General features: G+C 36.1%; 1 protein-coding gene across 6 annotated transcripts in view; it reads right to left on the bottom strand.

The window, feature by feature from the left end:
- Window positions 1-26,683, bottom strand: part of OMA1 (OMA1 zinc metallopeptidase) — a 115,451-nt gene that overhangs the window by 5,872 nt on the left and 82,896 nt on the right. For all 6 annotated transcript variants that reach the window (XM_077149507.1, XM_077149504.1, XM_077149508.1 and 3 more), the window contains one exon: window positions 23,224-23,373. In XM_077149507.1, coding sequence (XP_077005622.1) covers window positions 23,224-23,373 — 150 coding nt within the window. The remainder of the gene's footprint in view (window positions 1-23,223; window positions 23,374-26,683) is intronic.

Below are 26,683 nucleotides of genomic sequence, written 5' to 3'. Positions count from 1 at the left end.
TTTTTCTCATGAACTAGACCATCAATACATCACTATAACAAGGCGTTAACAATAGGGTGGTATACGGGAAAATAAACACCTAATGCAAACTATGGATGACAGCCAGTTAACAGTAATATTTTAATATTCTTTCATCAACAGTACCAAATGTACCACACCAATGCTAGGGGTCAATGATAGGGGAATAAGGGGTATGGGATGTTTGGGGTTCTTTTTTCTTGGAGTAAAGAAAAATCATCTAAAATTGATTATGGCGATGAATGCACAACTAGGTGATGATGTTGACAGACACGGATTGTACAATTTTGGGTGGATTCTACGGTATGTGAACGTATCTCAATAAAATTGCATTAAAAGAAAAAAAAGTAAAAGTCTCTTCTGGTATGCCCAAAGATTCTTTCTCTTTTTCTTTGGATGGGCCATCATTTCCAGTTTCTTTCTTTGTCTTATAATCTTTTATTGCATATTGTACATTTTGCTGGATATAGAATTGTTAGTTGGCTTTTTTCTTTTAATTTCAGCAATTTAAATATGTCATCCCTACTGCCCTTCCATGGCTTCTGCTGAGAAATCAACACTTAAATTTTATTGAGGTCCCCTTTACATCATGCCCTACTTCTGTGTTACAGCTTTCAGAACTCTCCCTTTAACTTTAGCATTCAACAGCTTGAATATAATATGTCTCAATGTGGGTCCACTGGAGTTATTCTGGCTGGAGTTGGCTAAGCATCTTGGATGTGTATATTCATGGCTTTCATTAAATTTAGGAAATTCTTTACCATTATTCCTCTGAGTATTCTTTCAGCCCTCTCCTCTCTCTCATCTCCCTTGGGACTCCCATAATGTATATATTGGTACATTTGATGGTGTTCCATAGGTTACTCAGGCTTGTTTATTTGTCTTCATTCTCTTTTCTTTCTGTTCCTCAGACTGAATGATTTCAATATTCTGTTTGTCACTTTTGCTGATTCTTTCTTCTGCCAATTCCAATCTAATTGCAACTTCTCGAGGGATTTTTAAATTTCTTACTGTGGTCTCCAGTTCTAGTTCATCATTTCTATTTCTTTATTAATATTTTATGTTCATCTTTTCTTTTTCTGGTTTCATTTAGTACTATGTCAGTGTTTAGTTTGCTTGCTTGTTTTAGCTCTTTGAGCATAGTCAGATACCACATTTTAAAAGTATTTTTCTGGTATGGCCAAGATCTGGTTCTCATCATTAATGGTTTCTAATGCTTTATCTTGCTCCTTTGCATGTAATCTTTTGTTGCACGCTGAATATGGTGATATTGTAATGTGTTATCTCTAGAATTCGGACACTGAGGTTCTCTTCCTTAGTGTCTATCCACGTAGTATTATGAGATTTCCTTGAATGTCAGGGGAAACAAAATGAAACAAAGAAAAGAAAAAGCGAACACCTTCCCCAGTCTTTGCAGATTGGCCTTAGTGCTCTGAACATCCCGAGGCAAAAGGAACTTTTCTGAGCATGTGTCTTGCTCTGGGCAAGTACACATAGCTCTGGAAATTTCCCTGTTAACACAGATGCAAACATTCTTTTTCACCTGAGAAAGGGTTTCCTCACTGTCCCAATCACTATCCCACAGTTGGCAATCCTCTGCCCTGGCAACCCCGGACAGTTGACTTTTGTACAGCATTCTGTAGGAGCAATCTGTGAACCACCTCTACCTGCAGAGTAAGTTCTGGGTCAGTGAATCTGCAATGAGAATCCTGGTTCTGTCCTTCAACTACCACAAGACAGACTGGCAGACATACATACACCCAAGTGGTACATAAGAGTTACTTTGCTCCTTTCAGAAACTGAACCATGGACCTGCACTAAGAATGTGGGCCAGCTCTGAACTGAGCTGGTGGGGGAATAGGGGAAAAGCCAGCAAAGGCACCAAGAGATTTTCCTGTTTTAAGTTTGTGCCTTTTTGTTCACTCAGCACTCATCTTGTTACTGCAGTCCTTTAACTGTTTTCCAGAGTTTTGATAAAGATGGCTCTGCCAATTCTTTCTTGTTGCTTAAGGCTTCCTCAGCTTAAGTTCTGAATTATTTAATGGTGCTTCTTTGATGACATCACTTGCATAGTAAGCTTTAGTTGTTTTCATAAATATTTTTTCTGTTTTTTTGCTTTCTCTTTCACATATATTCTATCAGTGTGCCAACATCTGAAGAAACGATGTTTCAGGGAGAGGAACCAGCAAGTAGAGAATATGTAAGGATGATACAAACTCAGTGTGAGAGATCAACAGATGGCTTATATAACTGGATTCAAGGAAAACCTGGGTAGGGGAGAGAGTAATACATGATAAAAGTTGGAAAGGAAAGGAGACACTGAATTATGTCATTTTACAGTAAGGAGTTTGGATTTTCATCCTAAATTAGATGAGAACCCATGGAAGGTTTTAAGCAGGGGAATGACAATAAAAAAGATCATTCTAGCTATTGTACTTGTGGTAGTTAGATTCAGGAGTCAAGCTGGCAAGGTGAAGGTACCTAGTTCTATTGCTGTGGGCATGAGCCAATGGCATGTGAACCTCATCTCTTGCTGATGACATCTGCAATTGGCAAGGAGGCGTTACTGCTGCAATGAATGATGTTTGATTTAATTGGCTAGTGCTTAAATGACAGAGCTCAACGTAGCCCAGCCCAAGCAGCTTAGCATACCTCATCTCAACACTCACAGCTCAGACCAGGCCTTTGGAGATGCAGAAAGGAATCACTGCCGGGAAAGTTGCTGGAACCCAGAGGCCTGGAAAGAAGCAAGCAGAGATTGCCCTGTGCCTTCCCATGTAGGAAAGAACCTCAGTTGAAAGTTAGCTGCCTTTCCTCTGAAGAACTATACACTTTTAACTAAATAAACCCCTTTTCATTAAAAGCCAAGCCATCTCTGGTGTGTTGCATTCCAGCAATTAGCAAACTAGAACAGTATTGAAAATAGATTGTTAGGGGTTGAAGTGAAAAATGTAAACAGGAAAATTAAATTAGGAGATGCCTAAAATAGTCTAAGGGAGAGATGATGGTGACTTTTAGTAGGATAGTAACAGTGGGGATGGAGAAAAGGGAATATATTCCTAATGCATTCTAGAGGCAATCACCAGGACTTTCTCATAGACAGGATACAGAGGAAAAGAGGAATCAAAGATGAGTCCTAAAATTCCTCCTCTATATTAATAGCTTTTCTTTTGTTATACTGCCCATACAACTGAAGATAACTTTTCTCGTAGTGAACTATTATTGTACTGTTGTTGGTTAATGATTTAACGCTGGTTTGAAGCTGTTATGTACCCCCAAAAAGCCCATGTTCTCTTAACCCATCCTGTGGAGACAGACCTATTGTTGGGTGGGACCTTTTGATTGGTTTGGCTCTATGGGGATGTGACTCAGCCCATTTTAGGTGAGTCTTGATCCTCTTGCTGAAGTCCCTTTGTGAGAGATAAAAGATAGATGAAGTTCAGAGAAACTCAGAAAAACTAAGAAGTGAATCTAGAGAAAAGCCTCTGGAGGAAGGAGAGAGCCATTGAAACCAACTCAGGAGAGAAGGACCAGCAGACATCGCCATGTGCCTTCCCATGTGACAGAGGAACCCTGGATGACAGCAGCCTTTCCTTCAAGAAGTTATCTTCCTCTTCATGCCTTAATTGGGACATTTTAATGGGCTTAGAACTGTAAATTTGCAATCTAACAAATCTCCATTGTAAAAGCAACCCATTTCTGGTATATTGCATTCCAGCAGCTTTAGCAAACTGAAACATGACTTCAGTACATAAATTCTTTTTAAGGTGTTTTTTTTAATCAAACTGTCAAAATTATTTGTGCTCATAAAATGAATTAAATAATTAACAATGTCTCTATTTTGAACCTAGAATTTATTTATTCACTGAATAACTGTTCTCTGCTATTTTTCTGTTCTCTGAACTTTTACATACATTCTCCAAAGTAAATCCTCATAAGGGGTAGGTACCCTTTTCTTTCCTAATTTATGACCTAATTTCAAATGCCATTGCTTTTAATTACTTAATTTATTTATACCTTGCCTCTTCCTAAGACTAATTTGAGGAGGTTCATTTTAGTAACAATTTCTACTGCTAGTCACATCTACTTTGGCAATATTCAAATACACACAACATACAAATTCACAAACTTTAAATCTGATTTTGATCTGGGCTAATAATTAAGACCATCTAACTAAATAATATTCTCCCAAATATTTTGGTCTTCTTGTATGTTAATTATTGTAGCTCTTCTTCTGACCCTATTTATATTTTATTCTTTGACTAATGAGCTGACCCAATGATTATCATTTTGACTAAATTTTCCCCAAAATCAACTATTGTTATTATTTTATCAAAGTCCCATGTACAATGGATTCTGGAAAGAGCATCACTGCTACTGAGTATTTCACTGACAAACAGCTCTATGCATTTCATCATTAAAGGAAGGGATCATCTATCTTACAAAAAAGAAAATTTGGTTTGGCTAGATTCCATACCTAAGAGTATAAGCTCCATTGTTTTCTGTTTCTTTCCTCTTAAATCCTTACACTTCTTAAAAATCCAAAAAGTAAGGTCCAAAGTCATTCTTACTCCTGTGTAGGATTCAATTTTCGTTTTAACGTCGGCAGCTTGTAAGAGAGTCTGTCTTTGGGATGAAGAGCAAAGACTTGACAAATTTTAAATATCTAGGCTTCATCATTTCAGGGCTTTTCATGATTGATGTTCTAGGAAATGTCTAAAAACTCATCTTGAGAAATGTGATCTAAACCAAAAAATATGTAAATAATCCACACCCAAGTAAATGAAGATATGAATAAACAAGATTACACTGGTCTTAATCAGCTATATGCAGCTTGGTTTCCTTATGTCTTTTCAATATTTTTCCATTTTTTAGATGATTTTTCAACCTTGAGTGTTTTAATTTAGTTGTGCTATGTTCCTCCATCTACAGCATCAATGAGTCTTTGCTCTAGGGAATCAATTTTGCTCTTTACACCCTCCACTGAAAGTTTTACAGTATCTCTGATATATTTACAAGTTTAGTAATTTTACAAAATGGATGTATCTTACATTTTAAAGTCATTCTTTCTTCCTCTGTCACTTTCAATGTAGTTAAATCAGCCTTGTCATACCAGCTTCAGGTGATGCTGTGCTAGGAAGCTATGCTCTCTTCTCCAATGGAATAAAACTTTTAATTTAGACCAGAGATTTGAGAGTTGGTTTAGGTTTTTAGATTTTTCTCTTAAAAATTTATTTTACTGGGGGTCAATGAACATTTCAGAGGATTTGTTTTTGTAGTTATTGACGGATTTAGTTTGGATGATGAGTCTTGTGATATTATTAATTAAGGAAAGTGCCTAGAACACAGAAGAGTCTCAATAAATCTTTTTAATAAAGTTACCTTCTTTGCCCTTCTTTTCAACTCTCTTTCCCAACTGTGTAAACTCATTATCATCTTGATTTTTAATGTCTCTCTTGCCCACCTCTTAAATCTACTCTTGAATAGGAGAAAATCTGGCTGCAGCACATTTTACTCCATTTATGTTGGTTTGGCATGTCTGAGTACTTCTTCATTGCTTTACATATGTTTCTCCTGAAGGCACACATTTAATTTAGCCTTTTGAGATAAAGGAGAAAGACAGTTCCTCAATCAAAAACACAACCTGAAAAGGTTGTTGGAATACTGGATATTTTCAGGGTATTAATTATTACTCCACAATCAATTGCTGGCTGTAAGAGGGGAAACCATCTACACAAAGGAGCAGTCAGGTTGCTACCATCCAGACCCACTCATCAACTTCAGCATCACTAAATGTGTGGCAACTAGATAGTAAGAGCCTCCTCAAGTGCAGCAATATGAAGAATAGTTGCACCACTTATATTATTGCCAAACTTAACTTCAGTTTATACGGATATAGAGAAACCAGTTAGGTGATAACACAAATAGCAATCCAATAAAACCCAGAATGTGGGACCAGGTCTATTTTAAAAAGTCGATTAAATATTTACAAACAAGCAAAACAAATGGGAAGGGGCACAGAGACCTATGGGACATAACAACCAAATGCAATGTGTAGAACTTGATGGACTCTTTCTTGAACAAACCAACTGAAAAATGTATTCTGAGATAGGAAGTTTTGAATATGGATAGGATGATAGGATATTTACTTTTATTAAGGAATTATGATGTATTTTTTTAGCCATGATAATGGTATGATTATGGAAGAAAATGGCACTACCTTCTGAATTTCATATCGAGGTAATTAGGGATGAAATGCTCTGATGTCTGAGAATTTGCATTAAAAGATCTTTTGGAAAAAAAAGAAAATAGGGACAGATGAAGTAAGTGTGGCAAAATGGTTATAGTGTTGAATCTCACTGAATGGGAAATAAGGGTGCATTAAACTGTTCTCTACCTTTACATGTTTTTAAAAAATTCATAATAATAAATAAAACTAAAAACAACAAAGACCAAAATCTCTCTCCTTTATTCCCTTCTTTCTCTTCTGTCATTTTTGCACTTGTATGATTTCATCCTATTTTAGTTTATGAGGCTGCTGAATGAAAGCAGATATCATGAAATGGGTTAGCTTAACAACAGGATTTATTAGCTTACAGTTTTGATGCCAAGAAAAACGTCCAAATTAAGATATCGTCAAGGTGATGCTCTCTTCCTGAAGACCAGCTTCTGGTGGTCCCTTATTCCTCTGCCACATGGCAGGGCAAAGGTGGCTGTGTGTTGCTTTCTGTAGAAACAGAGCTCGAAGGATATTAAGGAATGATGAGAAAAAAAGAAAGGAAGAAAGAAAGAAAGACACAGACGGGCTCAGGGGGTCTGAAGTCTGTCTGAAGTAAACTCAAGCTTCAGACCCCCTGAGCCCGTCTGTGTCTTTCTTTCTTTCTTCCTTTCTTTTTTTCTCATCATTCCTTAATATCCTTCGAGCTCTGTTTCTACAGAAAGCAACATTTGGTGCCCAACGTGGGGCTCGAAAAAGAAGACTCCAAATCAATATTAAGGAACCAAGGAAAAGTCTCATTAGAGGCACGTGTGTCCAGCCGATAGAAGAGGACTCGAGTCATATTGGTAAAATAAGCATTTTCCTTGGATCATCAGGGTAACGGGTAATCATAACAGGCGGCTGGAGGAGTATGTGTGTGTGTTAAAGCTACTGGGGTGCCTGTTAAAACATCTAAATTAGTAAGCTTATTTAAGCTCATTCAAAAACATTGTTGTTGGTTTCAGCCTTAAGGCCATAATGTTTTAAATCTTAAGTAATGGAAATTCGTTATGAAGGCTTTGCAGTGAATAAACGACGGGGAAAATATTCCTGTTTCTATTTGGTTATTGTGTTCAGTCAGGCAATGAACTACCTGGCTCATGCTTTGTCTTAAACTCTAAGTTGTATTTCTTCTCAATCTCCCACTACCACTTCTTACCCTGTTTTGACAGTTGCTTGAGCCGGACTCGGCAATTGGCGCCCAAACAGGGATCTAATAAGGGAACTCTTAAAGCATAAAGTGAGGAGATTCTCCAGGGACATCCACTACAAATACTACAGGTGGGCCTTTTTGGGTTGAGCAGTGACCCTTATCTGTAGAGAGGTTTAAGGCTCTGACTCGGTTGATTTGGGAACAGTTTGGAGCAGGACGTTTAGAGGAGTCTCGGGGTTCTTGGAATTCTCCAATATTTATTGCAGGAGGGAGGTCAGGAAAATGGAGAATATTGACTGATTTGATAAAAGTTGATACTGTGGTTCAGCCTATGGAGTCATTGCAGCCTGGCTTGCCCACACCAGTTGTAATTTCTAAGAACTGATTTATTATGATAGATTTTAAAAACTGCTTCTTTGCTGTGCCTTTGGCAGAGCAGGATAAAGAAAAATTGGTTTCTGGGCTTGTTCTTGATGGGCTGCCTTTATATAGGGATTCATGTACACCTGAGTCAGAAAGTATTCAGTGAGAAAGGTGCCATACCAAACGGGGGTCAGTGCTCATTGATGGTTCCTGTGGCAGGTTGGTCCCCAACGGGGTGTGCAGTTCAGGATTGTAGTTCTGACTCAAGGTATTCTGTTAGGTTACCTTTGTTTAGTCTGAATGATTATTCTATGAAATTTATACCAATACTACAGGTAAAGTCCTATGACTCAGAATGGGAACGGCAACCCCATCTTCTTTTGTTAACTTAAATCCTCAATAAACAGCAATTTGGAAACTGGCCATGAGTTTAGCTCCTATTCATGTTTGAAAAGAGAAATATATTTTAAGAACTTTAAAACTAAAAATTCTTGTTAATGCATATTTGAAACATTAAAATATTTTAAATATTTAACATTCTAACAAATTTAATTTTAATGGTAATTACATATGTGGTAAAATATTTGTTCAAAGTAATGATTTAAGTATGAAAAATATGAAAAATGTATTTTTATTAATAAGAAAACAGAATAGTTTTATCCTAAAATGAATAACTGTTACTAAGCGAGAAAAATATAGGACAAAGCCTAAACTAATATAATAAGTGCTGAGGGTTTATAAAAATAGAAATTATGGTTAAAATCAAGAAAGATTTAATGAGTTTATAATAACAATGTTTTCTTGGACTTTTAGCCTGTTCTAATGAAAGGATATAAAAAATTCTAAATAATTAGTTAGAAAGCAAAGAGTCTGTGTTTTATCAAAATAACTTTTATTAACTTTTATCATGTTGTTATCTGTATAAAAAATACTGATTTTCTCCTGGGTATCATTATACTGGCAGCCAATGACGGGTAAGACCCATCAGAGCCTAAGGGCAACCTAAAACAGGCGCTGGCCACCTCTGCTTATAACAATGTGATTCTTGTGAATCAAAGTCAAAGAGCTTGACTGGCAGCCAATGACGGGTAAGACCCTTCAGAGCCTAAGGGCAACCTAAGACAGGCGCGGTCACCTCTGTTTATAGTCACCCTAAAAAGGTAATTCTTGTTTTCCTCGGCTTATAAAATAAAAAGGAGGAAATGTAGAAGCCAAGAGTTTAAAGCAAGACCTACAGAATTTGTTGCAAGCTGCTGGCCTCGGGATGGCAGCGGTAAACTGTGGCGATTGTTATGTAGAGCAGTCTGGGAGGAAGAGAATGTTTACCCAAAACAGTTATGTTAAGTATGAAGAACACTGGAAGATAAGAATCTTGCTCCCTCAGGAAATGCCTGCATATCTACTGACATCCTGTGGTATATAACTAAGATCTGGTTGAAAATAAAGTTGTCTGATGTCTGATATAGATTTAAGCTTCAGACCCCCTGAACCCATTTGTGTCTTTCTTTTTTTCCTTTCTCTCTCTCTCCTTCTCATCATTCCTTAATATCCTTCGAGCTCTGTTTCTACAGAAAGCAACAGCTGTGTCTGCTAGTCTGTCCCTTCTCTTCTAGGTCTCACTGCTTTCAGCTTCTTGCTTCCAAGGCTTGCTTTCTCTCTCACTCTCTCTCTCTGCATGTATCCCGTTTATAAAGGATTTTAATAAGAGGATTAAGACTCACCCTCGGCCATGCCTTAACTAAGTAACTTCACCAAAAGGTTCTACTTAAAATAGGTTTACACCCACAGGAATGTATTAGCTTTAAGAATATAATTTTCTGGGGTACATACAGTTTTAAACTACCACACTCCCAATTTACATCTGCTTTTGTTCTAAATACCAATGGCTCATGAAAGGTCTAAATGTTTCTCCTGAGAAATGAAACCAGTTCCTTCATTACCCCATCAACTTCCAATTCTATCCCTCTTAATTTCTTTAGGCAAGCATATACTTTTCAAAAATGCTGTTTGATTTGTGTATTGGTTTGCTAAAGCTTCTGGAATGCAATATGCCAAAAATGGAATGGCTTCTAAAAAGAGAATTTATTAAAGTTTATAGTTCTAAGGCCATAAAAATGTCCAAACTAAGGCATCCAGAGAGAAATACCTTGTGTCATGGTTAGGGACAGGTGTCAACTTGGCCAAGTTGTGGTACCTGTTCATCTGATTGGGCAAGTGCTGGCCTGTCTGTTGCAATGAGGACATTTCATAGGATTAGGTCATGATCACATCAGCTACATCCACAGCTGATTCCATTTGTAATCAGCCAAAGGGGAGTGTCTTCTGCAATTAGTGATGCTAAATGCAATCATGGGAAGCCTTTTAAGGAGGACTCAGAGGAGACAGGTTCCATTCCTGCTTTGGCTGGTGAGCCTCTCCTGTGGAGTTCATCCAGGCCATCCATTGGAGTCATGGGCTTCGCAGCCTGCCCTGTGGATTTTGGACTCTGCGTTCCTACGGTCATGTGAGACACTTTCATAAATTTTATATTTGCAAGTGTTCCCCGTTGATTCTGTTTCTCTAGAGAACCCTAACTAATACACCTTGACTCAAGAAAGGCTGATGGGTCCAGAATACCACTGTCAGCTGAGAGGTACGTGGTTGGCATCTGCTGGGGTCTTTCATTTCTGGTTTCACACAATTTCTGCAGGGGCGCTTTCTTTCTGCATTTCCAAGCATCTGGGTCTCAAGTTGGCTCTTTTTGTTGGCACTCCAAGCATCTGAGCTTCCTCCAAAATGCTTCCCCTTTTAAAGGGGTCCAGTAAACTAATCAAGACCCACCTTGAATGGGTGGAGTCATACTTCAATGTTCAAAAGTTCATACTCATAATCGGGTATGTCACATCTCCATGGAAGTAATATAGTAAAAAATTCATGCCCACAATTGGGTGAGTCAATCTCCATGGTCTGACCCCACAAGATTGGACCAGGACTAAAATATAGCTTTTCTGGGGTACATGATAGTTTCAAACCGGCACAGTTTGCTAATGCTGCCAGATTGCAATATACCAGAAATGGACTGGCTTTAACAAAGGGGATTTATTAGGTTACAAATTTACAGTTCTAAGGCCAACAAAAGTATCCAAATTAAAGCACCAAAAAGAGGATACTTTCACTCTAGAAAGGTTTAGTGCATCCAGGATTTTTCTGTCATGTGAGAAGGCAATGCCTGCTGGCCCTTCTCTTCTGGGTTGGTTTCCAAAATGGCTCTCTTGGCAACCTGGGCCCATCTGCATCTCCAAGCTCCTGTGCCCTGGTGTCATCTTTTTGCTGTGTTGGCTCTGAGTTATGAGTTTTCTCTCATAAAGAGAGAGAAAGAATTAATCCAGGAAAAGATTAAGACCCACCTTGAATTGACGGGGTCACATCTCCATGGAAGTAATCTAATCAAGAGGTTTCACACAACAAAATAGGTCTGCCCCCACAAGACTGGATTAAAAGAACATGGCTTTTCTTGGGTATATAACAGCTGCAATGTACAAATGGCTAAGTGAATTTCTGGTCAACCAAGATGGCAGTGTAAGACACTATAAGTTGTTGTCTCCCCCACCTTAGTTCAAGAGGATAAAGAATAAGGAAAGAACTAAAGGATATGAAACCAATAAACGAACAACATAAGAATCTCTTTGAGATTCTCAATAGGAACAAAACAAATATTGGAGTTGAAGAACATAATAACTGAAATGAAAAATATGCTACAGTGTTTCAACAGCAGATTGGAATTGGGAGAGGAAAGAATAAGAGATCTCAAAGACAAGACAATTGAAATGATTCAGGTTGAGAAGTAGAAAGAAAAAAGAATTTCAACAAATGAACAGAACCTAAGAGACTTTTGACACCATCAAGTGAACCAATGTATGCATTATGGGGTGGTAGGGGTCAGGCAGAAGGAGGAGAAATAACGGCAGAAAACTTTCAAAATTTAACTAAAGACATGAATATACACAGTCAAGAAGCCCAATGAACCCCCAAAGGATAAATTCAAACAGAACCACACCTAAACACATAGTATCACACTATCCAATGACAAGGACAAGGAGAGAGTTCTGAAAGGGCTAAGAAACAAAGCAACAAGTTATGGACAAGGCAATCCCAGAAAGATAGAGCACAAATTTCTCATCAGAAAGCATGAAGGCAAAAAGGCAGTGGGTTGAAATACTTAACGTGTTGAAATAATACAACGGTCTACCAAGAGTCTTATAGCTGGGGAGACTTTCTTTTAAAAATGAGAGTGCTGTAAGACATTGACAGACAAACAAAAGCTGAGGGGGTTCATCACCAGTAGATCTTCCCTATAAACAATGTTAGAAGGAGTTCTTTAGACTTAAAGGAAAAAGATGCTAGACAGTGATTCAAAGCAATATAACGAAATAAAGACCTCCAGAGGGTAAAGGAAACCATTTAGGTATTTATAAAATGCCAATACTAGTGTTTTTGTTTTGATTTTTGTTTTTAGTATGTAACTCTACTTCTTCCTACTGGTGCTAAAATAAATGCAGGCTTCTGGGTCAAGAAGGTGGTTTAACAAGGTGTGCATTTTAGTTCATCCTCCAGAACAACTACTAAATAACCAGAAACAGAACAGAACAGCTGCTGGGGTCATGTCAGTGACCAGACACACAGCGCACCCCACTCTGGACCAGCTGGACCGGCTGTGAGCCCCCAGAGAACCCAGGGAGAGTCTGCCAAAGTTAAAGGTATCGCATCATCTTACACTGGTGGGACCTGCGGCAGACAAGCACCACCTACAGGACAGGAAAGAAAAACAGAGTCCAGAGACTTCACAGGAAAGTCTTTCAACCTGCTGGGTCTCACCCTCAGGGAAAACTGACGCAGGTGACTCTTTCCTCCTGATAGGAGGCCAGTTTGGTCTAGAAAAATCCGGCTGTGGTCTATAATATCTAAGTAGACCCTCCTAAGGCTGGGGGTGGGGGTGGGGGGGGCACCATACAAGCAGGCAAGAAACAAGAAAACAAGAACTGAAAAATTCTCCTCTGTTAAACAAAACTTAAGCTAGAGGTCCAGATAAAGCTGAACTGAATGTCAAAGAACAGACAGACAACAAATTCATCCAGCAAGAAAACCCTAGGTAAAAGAAGTGAAAGCAATCTCTAGAATAAACTAATTAAGGTAATTAAATGTCTAGACACCAGCAAAAAAATAACAAATCACACCAGAAAAACTGAAGATACGGACCAGTCAAAAGAACAAACCAACAATTCAAATGAGATACAGGAGCTGAAACAATTAATTCAGAATATATGAACAGACATGGAAAACCTCATCAAAAAACAAATCAATGAATTGAGGGAGGATATAAAGAAAGCAAGGAATGAACAAAAAGAAGAAATTGAAAGTCTGAAAAAACAAATCACAGAACTTATGGGAATGAAAGGCAAGGTAGAAGAGATAAAAAAAAAAAACAATGGAAACCTACAATGGTAAATTTCAAGAGATGGAACATAAGATTAGTGAACTGGAGGATGGAACATCTGAAATCCGGCAAGAAAAAGAAAATATAGGGAAAAAATGGAAAAATATAAGCAGGAACTCAGGGAATTGAAAGACAATATGAAGCGCATGAATATACATGTTGTGGGTATCCCAGAAGGAGAAGAGAAGGGAAAAGGAGGAGAAAAACTAATGTAGGAAATTATCACTGAAAATTTCCCAACTCTTATGAAAGACTTAAAATTACAGATGCAAGAAGTGCAGCGTACCCCAAAGAGAACAGATCCAAATAGACATACTCCAAGACATTTACTAATCAGAACGTCAGAGGTCAAAGAGAAAGAGAGGATCTTAAAGCAGCAAGAGAAAAGCAATCCATCACATACAAGGGAAGCCCAATAAGACTATGTGCAGATATCTCAGCAGAAACCATGGAGGCAAGAAGACAGCGGGATGATATATTTAAATTATTAAAAGAGAAAAACTGCCAACCAAGAATTCTATATCCAGCAAAATTGTCCTTCAAAAATGAGGGAGAAATTAAAACATTTTCAGACAAAAAAAACACTGAGAGAATTTGTGACCAAGAGACCAGTTCTGCAAGAAATACTAAAGGGAGCACTAGAAACAGATACGAAGACAGAAGAGAGAGGTGTGGAGAAGAGTGTAGAAAGGAAGATTATGAGTAAAGGTAAAAAGAAGGAAAATTAGATATGACATGTAAAATCCAGAAGGCAAAATAGTAGAAGAAAGTACTACCCATGCAGCAATAACACTGAATGTTAATAGATTAAACTCTCCAATCAAAAGACATAGTCTGGCAGAAAGGATTAAAAAACAGGACCCATCTATATGCTGTCTCTACTCAAAGGACATGACAGCAAAGACACAAATGGACATTTACACACCAATGTTTATAGCAGCATTATTTACATTACCAAGAGATGGAAGCAGTCAAAATGTCCATCAACAGATGGTTGGCTAAACAAACTGTGGCATTTACATAAGATGGAATATTATGCAGCTGTAAGACAGAATAAAGTTATGAAGTATGTAACAACATGGATGGACCTTAGGGACATTATGCTGAGTGTGATTAGCCAGAAACAAAAGGACAAATACTGTATGGTCTCACTGATATGAACTGACATTAATGAATAAACTTGGAATATTTCATTGGCAACAGAGACCATCAGGAGATAGAAACAGGGTAAGATATTGAGTAATTGGAGCTGAAGGGATATAGATTGTGCAACAGGACTGAATATAAAAACTCAGAAATGGACAGCACAATATTACCTAACTGTAATTCAATTATGTTAAAACACTGAATGAAGCTGCATATGAGAATGATAGAGGGAGGAGGGCTGGGGCATAAATGAAATCACAAAGAAAGATAGATGATAAAGATTGAGATGGTATAATCTAGGAATGCCTGGAGTGTATAATGATAGTGACTAAATGTAAAAATTTTAAAAATGTTTTTGCATGAGGAAGAACAAAGGAATGTCATTACTGCAGTGTGCTGAAAATAGATGGTAATTAATACTTTAAAATTTCAACTTATGTGTGAGACTATAGCAAAAAATATTTATTTGGTACAAAATTTATATTTTGACAAGTGTATTTCCTAATACAACTTATGTAGATAGTTGGTTGAACACCTTAAGTACATAGAATTTTGTATAAGATATGAGATTTTGTTGGTTTGTCCAGGTGATGCCCTGATGAATCCCAGAGTGATTTGATCAGTGAGTGGAAAAGTATTTGCAAAGTTCCCTTTGGGGAATGGTGAGAATGGGGGAAAACTCAACTTCCCCAAGTTGAATTCTTGATATTCTCACAAGCAGTGTGGACAACCAAAGCAATAGGCTGAACCCCAGTCTTGGGGTTTGTTCATATGAAACTTAACCCCACAGGGGATAGGTCAAGCCTACTTAAAATTAGGCCTAAGAGTCACCCCCAAGAGAACCTCTTTTGTTGCTCAGATGTGGCCTCTCTCTCCAGCCAACACAACAAGCAAACTCACCACCCTCCCCCTATCTACATGGGACATCACTCCCAGGGGTGTGGACCTTCCTGGAAACGTGGGACAGAAATCCCAGAATGAGCTGAGATTCAGCATCAAGGGATTGAAAAAAACTCTAGAATGAGCTGAGACCCAGCATCAAGGGATTGAGAAAACCTTCTCAACCAAAAGGGGGAAGAGTGAAATGAGACAAAGTGTCAATGGCTAAGAGATTCCAAACAGAGTCCAGAGGTTATCCTGGAGGTTATTCTTTTGCATTAAGTAGATATCACCTTGTTAACCAAGATGTAATGGAGAGGCTGGAGGGAACTGCCTGAAAATGTAGGGCTGTGTTCCAGTAGCCATGTTTCTTGATGATGACTGTATAATGCTATAGCTTTCACAATGTGACTGTGTGATTGTGAAAACCTTGTGTCTGATGCTCCTTTTATCTACCTTGTCAACAGATGAGTAGAACATATGGAATAAAAATAAATAATAGGGGGAACAAATGTTAAAATAAATTTAGTTTGAAATGCTAGTGATCAATGAAAGGGAGGGGTAAGGGGTATGGTATGTAAAACTTTTTTTTTCTGTTGTCTTTTTATTTCTTTTTCAGAATTGATGCAAATGTTCTGGGAAATGATCATGATGATGAATATGCAACTATGTGATGATATTGTGAATTGCTGAGTGTATGTGTTGGGAATGTTTGTGTTTCTTTCTTGTAATTTTTTTTAATTAATAAAAAATTAAAAAAAAATAAAATAAATGCAAATCCATAACAAGTAATGATGAATTTATGATTTGGGACATATAAGATATAGTTTGTAACAGATACAAAAAAGGTAGGGGTACAGAGGCATACATTAAAGGTGTTTATGTATGGGCATTGATATCAAATCAAATATGATTGTTACATATTTAGAATGTTAGATTTTAACCTTATAGTAACCACAAGGAAAATACATCCAGATAGAAGTGAGAATGGACTCAATATGGTACAAACAAAAAAAAGCAAATAAATATGAAAGTAGACATTAACAGAAGAACTGAGTGACAAAAAATATATATAATTCTTATAAAGACTAAAGAGTAAAATGGCATTAGAAAGTCCTATATTATTAGTAGTGACTTTAAATGTAAATGGATTAAATTCTCCAGTCAAAAGGCAGAGAATGGCAGAATGGATGAAAAAGCATGACCCATCCAAATGCTGTTTACAAGAGACTCACCTTAAATTCAGATATGTAAGTTGAAAGTAAAAGGACAGAAAAAAACATACCATGTAAGTAGTATTCTATTAACACCCTTCTGAGACATCTTTACGTTTCAAGGTCTTTGACCTCTTTTACAGCTCTGCAAATTGTTGAAAATGATAATAATGCAAACAATACTTTTTTTTTCATGGAAATGAACTATGTCTGGAGGAATGCAACTGATTATTGCCCTAAGATTGGATCTGTTCTGCATCTACTTGAAAATTCATTTCAACCTTCCTTGCTGCCTATGTTCCAGTGGTTCTCTTAATTATTCTTTGAATTAGCTGTAACATAACACTTGTTCCCTCATTAATTAAATAAAATCTTAGACATATGTTCATTTTATATTTGAATGAGTCATGATTTTACTTTTAAAAAAATTTACCCTTTAACTCATCTCATTTCCTTTCATAAACTGCAACAGGAATTGGAGTCTGGACTAGTTTTTTGATGTGGCCTAAAGTAAATAAATATTCTTTAAAAATATTTAATTTTTAAAAATATTCAAATATTTTTAAAAAATAAGTAATTCAAAATTTAAAGCAAACAAACATATAATTGAAAATTTATGACTACTTTAACACAGGTTCATTTGTCCTGTGGATTGATAAAATAATTTTTAAAAGGTTTCAAAAAAAAAAAACATTTTATTATCAGCTTATAATGTTGAACTTCACCTGAGCCCTGTGATCCTGGAAAACAAGGAAGATTAAGAAATCCCCCACTCTGTTCCAGAAGAAGGTTTGACAGCAAAGAGCCACCCTTCCCCATATGACTTAGATAAGAGTCAAAATGACCCACTTGTTTACCTATAACAAGGCTGGGCAGAGACCTTTAAAATTTTCATTTTTCACCTCATAAATGATTAGCTGAACTGTCTTATCCCCACTGATCAGTCAGAACAAAACTCCTGTTAACCAAAGTCTGATTAAGCTACTCTTCCCATAGGTCCCTGAACTTGGGCCAACCCTTGGCCTGAGCTGCTTCTTAAAGAGAACAGGCTGGCCCCAGATTAAAACATTTCTAAGCTACCATCTGATCACACCATCCTTTCATCATTTCCTCACTCTGCTACAGCTGGTTCTTTCTAGCCCCTTTATAAAAGTAAAATCTTTTTTGCCTAATCCTTGAGAAGAGTACAGATTTTATGGTCAATGTGTTCTCCCTATTGCAACAGCCCCTTTCCTCCTCTTGTAATAATCCTTAAAATGACTCCTTACTATGTCCAGATTTATTTATTTTTAACATACCACTCCTAACAAAGAGAATAATGTATTAAGAAATGCTTATGTTTATTCCCAGAAACAACAAAAGTATTTATCAACAACTTGTAGTACACAAAGGATTCTAGGCACTACAAACGGAGTAAACCAGCAATTACTGCTTTAAAAAAATAAAGCACAATAAAGTTTAAAAAAAAAGAAAAAGAATTAATGCCAGAGAACCTTCATGACTGGATTAAAAGCTTCTTTTGAAAATAGAAGCCAAGACATTTCAAGGGGAAAAAAAAAATCACCAACATTTTTTTAACGTGCTTTTCTAAAAGTATCATTACTTTTCACCCCTTTCCCCCCAAAAGCAATTTTTCCTAATAGCCCATTCATTTCAGCCTCAAGTAGAGACACATCACATGCTCCATAATGTTTTTTTAAGGTTTCAGACAATGTTACTGTCAGGCTTTCTGGCTTTATATGATTCAGAGGCCAATTCAATTACAGTAGTTGCTATGATATTTGCCTTTTCCTCAACACTCTCCATGTCAGGCAAAATGAAATTCTGTAAGGTGAACAGTGTATGTTTGTGTATACTGGCCAAGAACATTTCACTTCAATGCTGTACACTCATATTTTCTACTCATGAGAAGTATAATACTGATTTAGGAATATACTTTGTCCAATTATAAACATATAAGAATAATTTACACGTGAATCCCAACTCTCAGCTTCCTGAAAGTTGAAAGATTCAAAATAAAATGAGATTAAAATGAAGGCATTTACAGCCTGCTACTGAATGTGCCTGATAGCTAAAAACTGAATGTAGTAAATTAGAACATCAAGATTTTTTAATTTACAAATAAAGCTAGTATTGAGTTCTAAAACCATTAAAAAATGAATCCTACTCAAAATTATAATTTTCATAGCATAACCCATTCTTCCTATATATTCTATCATTCTCCATTCCCCTCACCTACCAAGGATGGCATGGCAGAAAGAGAGAATTGGGGAGAGAAGTACAGAATTAAAAATCCAGTCTAAATGCTCTCAGTTTTAAATCACTCAAGTACATTTCTACCCTGGGTTACCACATAATTTCCCTTACATCTATCCATGTTGCATAACAAATCTTATAGAAAAAAATAGTTTTAAAAGGTATTTCTTTCAAGGGCAAATTATGGTATTTATAAATTTAAAGTGGAACAGCATAACTATAGCGTAAATTTAAAAACTGTCATACAACTAAACATCAACAGGTTGATATAACATCTGTTCTTCAATTTTTCACCCAAGTTGTTATGGTAACCAAAATACGTTGTATATGTGTTTCCCAAATCTAACTGATCATTTCAAGTAAGTAGAATTACAACATTATCAGCTTATTAACTCTAATAATATTATTACTACAAACCTATATTTATCCTTCTTAAATGTTAGCTGATCACAGGATTAGATTTAACTAAGTAATTAGACATGTTTTATCTCAGAATTTAAAAAGCATGACAAGGGTATATTGTTTTCTAATTTGGGGGCATTTCCTGGATTTAAAATCAAAAGGAAATAACCTATTTTCTGAACAATATACTGTACTGAAACACTATGTGACTTTACTGCTTTGTAGGAGCTGTCCAATATGTCCTTTTAAAATATGTCAAATGCTATCACTCTATTATTCTGCTCCAAACCTTCTCTCATGACCCATTGCTAAGCAAAACCCAAAGTTCTTGCAGTGGCAACAAGGCCCACATCTTCACCTTCCCCTTGCTTCTCCCACTCCAGCCACAGTGGTTTCCCTGTTGTTCCTCAAACATGCCACGCTCACTCCCACCATAGGGCCTTGTACTTACTACTGCCTCTGTCTGGAAGGCTCATCCTCCAGATAGTCACATGGCTCACCCTTTTATTTATTTCAAGTCTTTGTTCAAATATCATCTTCTTAGAGAAATCTCTTTCTGACCAGCCCTATTGTATTTAAACCACTACTGTAGCAGCCCTCCCATCCTTGCTTGCACATTACCTATCCCTTCTACCTTATTTTTCTAACACTTATTACTTACTAATATACTATACAGTTGTGATTTATTCTGTACATTACTACTTCATTATTTATTATCTTACTGTAAAATAAGTTCCAGGAGGAGAGGGATTTTTTCTATTTTGTTCATAGCAACTATAAAGCCTATAACCTGACACACATAAGTGATCAATAAATATTTATTGTAAGCATGAAGTATAAATTTAAACATCTTAACTGCTTATATGCTGTGGTAAGAAAGAATACATTTCTGTGATGATATTCAAGGAATCCAGTAAGAAATAAAGATATACAACCTGTGAAAAGTTAAATTAAAAAATGAAAATTATCAAAATTTTTGTTCTCATTATAGAATAACAGAATTTGGCTTTCACGGCTCTCCTATGAATCTGATTCACTATAAAGTCTGTCTTCCTCCTACCAATTAAATGCAAACACCACCCAATAATGTTACTCTGTCCTGGCTCTTTTTCCCTATTCACTTCCTGAGTGAACTCATTCACTCTCATTGCCTCAGTTATTACCTCCTTTTGGGTTACTGAAATACTCATTTGGCCTAGAGTTATCAGTGATCTGATACTGCATCCCCAACCGCCTCTGTGATATACATCACTTCACTGTACTCATTTGAGTAAAAAAAAAAATCTTAAATAAAATGTAACAAAAAATTTAGTCTTGAGTAGTATATATACACATAATTCTAAATACCGCCTGAGGAGCTGCTTTCTTTCATTATAGAAATTAGACCTAAGATAGCAGGGAATACCAATCTCTGAGTTATGACTATGTATTATAATTAACAATATACCCTTGCACTAACTATCAGTTTCACTTCAACCACTGAATTATTCCCAGTATTGTAATAGAGTTTTATCACTTTCAAATTGAATTTAATCACTTGGGGGTAAAAATGTAAGAAATTATACGAGGTTTCCAAATTAAGTTTCTGAACTAGACTAGTTTATTTTCAGAAGAAAAATATCTCCATATTTTTCTCTTCATCATCAGTTCCCAAATAACATATTTGTTTCTCAAACCGTTTTTTTTCACATTCATTAATCAATTCATTATTACTTTAAATACTTTTCTAAACCACTTTTTTTTTACTCTCTGAAGATTCTCAGTAATATGGTGATGAAAATGACAACTCAGAATGTAGGAAAGGCTTCAGATGGCAGGTGGCTAGTAGAATTCATTATCTAGCTTAAGCAAAATAGATATTTTTAGAATTTCATTAAGCAAACATTTTAAAAACTGAAATGAAATCCCAAGAGAAAATTATGGCTTCAGAGACAGACTAAAGCCTCCCAGAGTGGTAAAAGGTCCCTGGGCCTTGGAGGACCCTAAGGAAGCTCTTATAGTCACTGATCTCCAGTATATCAGTTACTAATGAAACATATTATCCCAATCCTATAATGCTCCTTTAAGAAGAATGAATCCTATATGTTATACCAAGTAACTTTTATCGCTATTCTTTCTTAGATATTTTTCCTTCAAATTAAGGTTAAAAGTGAAATATATTTAGGAGAGTCATTAAGAACCCATTTCTGGCTGTTCCCAATCTCATGAAAGGGGAAAAATATACCAACATACCAACAAATCCTGTCACCTTGACTTTCAAAATATATTCATAATCTGATCACTTTTTCCCTTTGATCTACTACCATCATACATCTTATTCCAAGAATTTCCTAAACAGTCTCCCTAATTCCATCCTTGCCCCACTAAAGCCAACATTCTATACAGCTAATCCAGTGATCATTATAAAACATGAATTAGAGCAAGTCATTCCTTTGCTCAAAATCTTCTACTGGCTTCCCATATCACTTGAAGTAAAAATTAAGTTCTTATAATGGCTAAAAGAGCCTTCATGGTCTGGTTCCCCCATACCTCTCTGACTTCATTCTCTCCCTTCCTTGCTCCATTCAGTCACAATTTCTTTCATGGTGTTCCTTGAACACACTAAACATACTCTCATTTCAGGTCCTCTGTACCTTCTGCTTCCTTAATCTGAAAAGCTATTCTTCCAGATAGCCATAGGACTTGCTCCCTTGCTTTCTTCCAGATTCTGCTCAGGGAGGCCTTTCTTGACAATATTACATAAAAGAGCATGTCTTCTCTGATGCCTAGACCTCTCTACTACCCTTAACCTGCTTTATTCTTCCTGTGTGTCTATCATTAGTTGATATACTATATATTTACTTGTTTATTTCTATTACCTAATTAGAATGTTCATTTCAAGAAAGGGAAAAGTGTTTTGTTCCTTGCTCATTCCCGAGCAATAAAACACATAATAGTAGATTATCAATGAAGGTCAATAAATATTGATGCAAAGAATGAATCTTGTGATAGTTTCTTATCCCAAACTAGATGTAGACTTGTCTTCCTTCAAACCATTTACTTCTATTCTATCTCTACTTCTCTTAAGATAAATCATATATTCTGGGTATTAATAATGATTTTGTAATTATTTTAGCACTCTAATATCAATAACCAGGCCTTATTTCTTTTTGTATCCCCTGCATCTAGCATCATGTATTTCTTATAGTAAGTGTTCAATACCTATTAAGCTGAATTTGAAGTTACACTAGAAGATACTTCTATAACTTTGATCTGTTGTGTCAACCTTTACCAAGTAGTCCAGCCCAGTACCAAATCTTAAATTGCTAAAAAATGTTCAGCTTTCCTTACCAATCAGCAAGCCTAAGGCAAGTGAGATAGAAGAGAAAATATAAGTCTGTCTCAGAGATGCCTGACATCCATTTGTTCTGATCTAGAAACCACAGAAACATTCTGATGATGTTAACAAATCAAAAGATTTTCAGAGTATTGTGAAAACTACTTGGGAAGAAACGGCCACAGCTTCATTCTTTAATGAATTCAACAAAGAGAGAGCCAGACAGCACATGCTTTGCTCTATCTTTATAAATAGATAACCATAAAACAAACTATATGAAGGGGTTTTTCCTAAGAAAACATATTTCAGCATCACTAGTGAAGTTAATATCCATTTGACCCATATATTTTGCACAATTCACTAAGTGGTATTTTTAACCATAAACTTATATCACCAAGGAAAGATTAAATTATGATAATGTTTGAAAAAAAACAATATGCCTTCTGTTTAAGAAGGCAAAAAAGAGTTTTAGACATCCATTAAGTCAGTTAAAATTAAAGGTATGAAACAAAAACAGTTAAACCTTCACTATTGAAAAAAATAATTGTACAGCAATTTATTCCTCAAGACTCATGGACAAACATGATTTTATTTTTCAGTCAAATCCTCTGAAAAGTGATATTCCATAATTATAGTACTCAAAAGAATTGATAGACTAGACTCGCCTTCTCTAAAAAAAATAACAACATTAAAAATAAATGATAGAGTAAAACATCATATCTTGCTTTATATATGGTAGCTCACCTGAGGTATAAGTCTATCCAAGTTCTCAGTTCTATGTACATGAGAAGGGTGTGTGGATAACCATTCTGGCAACTTGGGGTGACGATGAAGGCGATCTACAAACTCCATCTGCTGCCAAAACACTGAACTGGCTCTGACGTCCACACATGCCTAAACGCAAAATTAATAACAGTACAAAATAAGTTTAGTTATGAGGACATTCATAAAAATTTATACTTTTGAATGTGGTTAAAAGTGGAAATTTCAAGTTGTATATATATTACTAGAATAAAGTTTTTTAACCAACACAGTGAACAAAAAATTTTTGTCACTACATATTTTAAAAACATAGTCTAACATTACTTTAATAAAAGTAAAATGTGCTCATTCCTTAAAAGAAAAAAAATCTCAAACAATATGGTATATTATAGGACACAAAAAGAGAATACCCAGCCTCTCTACCTGTCCGTCCCCCTACACAACAAACACAATAATCCCACTCGCTAAGGATAATACACTATTTTCAGTGTGATGGATATTAAAACTATGTATTAAGGGTAAAAAATATTCCTCACAAATTAAAATTTTCTATGTTTTCATAAAATTAAGGTTTTAAAATGTAATTTGTTATAAAACTTCAATGGAAAATAATTAGGTAGAAGATTTCAAATAAACAGGCAAAAAGAAAAGGCAGTTATATTTCTCATATGTACATTTATATATCCTCTTTTCCTTAATGCATATGCTGGAAAATACATTGAAAAGTCATTCAAAATACTTTATAAAGTATTAGTATTTTTAAAGGATATATTGGTTTCTGTCTGTCTGTTAAATTCCATACACACACTCATACACATACCTACACACATACACTTGTATGGGCATAGGACATGTCTGGAAGCTATTTAAGAAACTGTTAACTGCAGCTGCCCTAAGAATGTAACTGGGATGTTTGATGGGGAAGAGGGACCAGGACCTTTATATTTGAATTATATTAAAATATATTATTTTTATAACAATTAATTTCAGATCCTAAACAAGGGGACTTAATAACGATTATTATAAACCTACTTAACTTATTCACATTCCCTAAATAGAACTTTTATAAGAAGTGACTGGAAAAAAAATGATTACATGTTATTTCCCAACTACTTGGCTTTTGATTAAAACTATTTAGAAAGGGAGGAGAAAAAAACGAGTGTACTGACAAAAATTTGCTATCAAAAAGTCCTAATGTGGTATCAAAAAGCTTTAACAACAGTACAATAATGAAACCCAAAAAGGCAAATATAGAACATTCATTACATGCTGATATAGGTGGTCAACTATGATGTTATATTAATATTTTTTGAAGATTTTAAATTCTTTATTTTTTAATGCAGTGTATGATTATATTGATTTTCATCATACAGCTGTGAATTTATCATCACAATTGACTTATTTTTTTCTTTTTTGTGAAAAATAACATATACAAAACAGCAATACATTTCAAAGCACACCACAACAACCAGTTATAGAACAAATTTCAGAATTTGGTAGGGGTTAAAATTCCACAATTTTAGGTTTTCACTTGTAGCTGTGCTAAGATACTGGAGACTAAAAGAAATACCAATATAATGATTCAGCAATTATGCTCATTTGTTAAACCCGACTTTCTCTGTATAACTCTACCATCAACTTTGATCTTTCTCCTAATCTTTAGGGGTATTTGGGCTATGCCCAGTCTAGCTTTTTATGTTGGAAGAGGCTGTCAATAATATGGGATAGGGAGATGAAATTAGTTGACATTCTGGAGAGGCTGGCCCCTCTGTTTCAGGACTTATCTGGTCCAGGGAACCATCTGGCAGTTGTAGGTTTCTGGAAAGTTATTCTAGTGCATGGAACCTTTGTAGAATCTTATATAATACCCAAGAGGTTTTTTTTTACGATTGGCTTGAATGATCTCGGTTTGGGGGTTGGCAAGCAATGATAGGTAACAGTGTCTAACTGAAGCTTGTATTAGAGTGACCTCCAGAGGGTGCACGTGGTTCAGTGGTAGAATGCTCGCCTTCCATGCAGAAGACCTGGGTTCAATTCCCGGACCATGCACCCCCCCAAAAAAGAAAGAGTGACCTCCAGAGTAGCTTCTCAACTCTATTTGAACTCTCTCAGCCACTGATACTGTATTTGTTATACTTCTTTTCCCCCTTTGGTCAGGCTGGCATTGTTGATCCCATGGTGCCAAGGCCAGGCTCATCTTTACTGCTCTGGACTAAATGTGACTGCTATAAGAGCTTACAATCTAGGCCCCTGTTTTCTTACACGTATTTTCTAAATAAGACCATATAATATTTGCTCTTTCATTTCTGGCTTATTTTGCCTCACCAAATGTCCCAGACATTCTTTTACAATGTTGCATGTCTCACAACTTCATTCCTTTTTGTAGCAGCACAAAATTCAATCATATGTATACACTGTCGTTCGCTAATTAATTTGTCAGTGCATCCTTCAGCCACCTCCATTCACTGGGTATCACGTATAATGACCAAAATCAATAGTCTATCAACTCTCTCAATTTTAGATAATTTTATTGTTCCCAAGAGAAAGAAAACCAATAAACAAACCCTCACCAAAGAGAAAATGCAAACCTCCCCTTAATTCTTGTCCCTCCCCCCATTTACTCCTGGTGTTGCTGTGGTACTATTGATGTTTTCCTATTAAACAGCCCATAGTATGCAATAACAGTTTTCTTCCTATACCCTGAACTTACACACTTTTTGTACAAGATTCACACCTTTGCAATAATTCATGCAAGAACTTAGTTACATCTGTACTGTTAATCAGTGGGACACATGGGTCTAAACAATTACGTTCACCTTCAATATGGTATTACTTATAGACCCACTAGTGAACCGCCTTCACTATTTATTCCCTTACATTTAAGTTCAACTTCATTAGCTAACCATTCACTCTTCTCTAGCTTTCGTGTATCTCTAGGCCTCTTATATTCTGTAGTATAAGCTTATAATTTTACCTTCATCGTGGTCATAAAAGTGGAATCATACAGTATCTATCCTTTTCTGTCTGGCTTATTTCACTCAGCAGTATGTCCTCAAGGCTCATCCATCTTGTCATGCGCTTCGGGACATTATTTTGTCTTATTGCTACATAGTATACCATCGTAGGTACATATCACATTTTGTTAATTCCCTATCTGTTTATGGGTACTTAGATTGTTTCCATATCTGGTGATTGTGAATAATGCTGCTATGAACATTAGTATGTAAATGTCTGTTTGTGTCACTGCTTTCAGCTCTTCTGGGTATACATCGAGTAGTTTTATTGCCAGGTCATAAGGCAACTCAATATTTAGTTTTCTGAGGAATCGCCAAACTGTCTTCCATAGAGGCTGTAGTATCATACATTCCCACCAGCAGTGCATAAGTGTCCCAATTTCTCCACATCCTCTTCAACATTTACAGCTTGTTTGTTTAATAGCAGC

Source organism: Tamandua tetradactyla, chromosome 2, assembly GCF_023851605.1.
Source record: "Tamandua tetradactyla isolate mTamTet1 chromosome 2, mTamTet1.pri, whole genome shotgun sequence".
Taxonomy (NCBI): Eukaryota; Metazoa; Chordata; class Mammalia; order Pilosa; family Myrmecophagidae; genus Tamandua; species Tamandua tetradactyla.
This window is presented reverse-complemented; position numbering and strand designations above follow the sequence as displayed.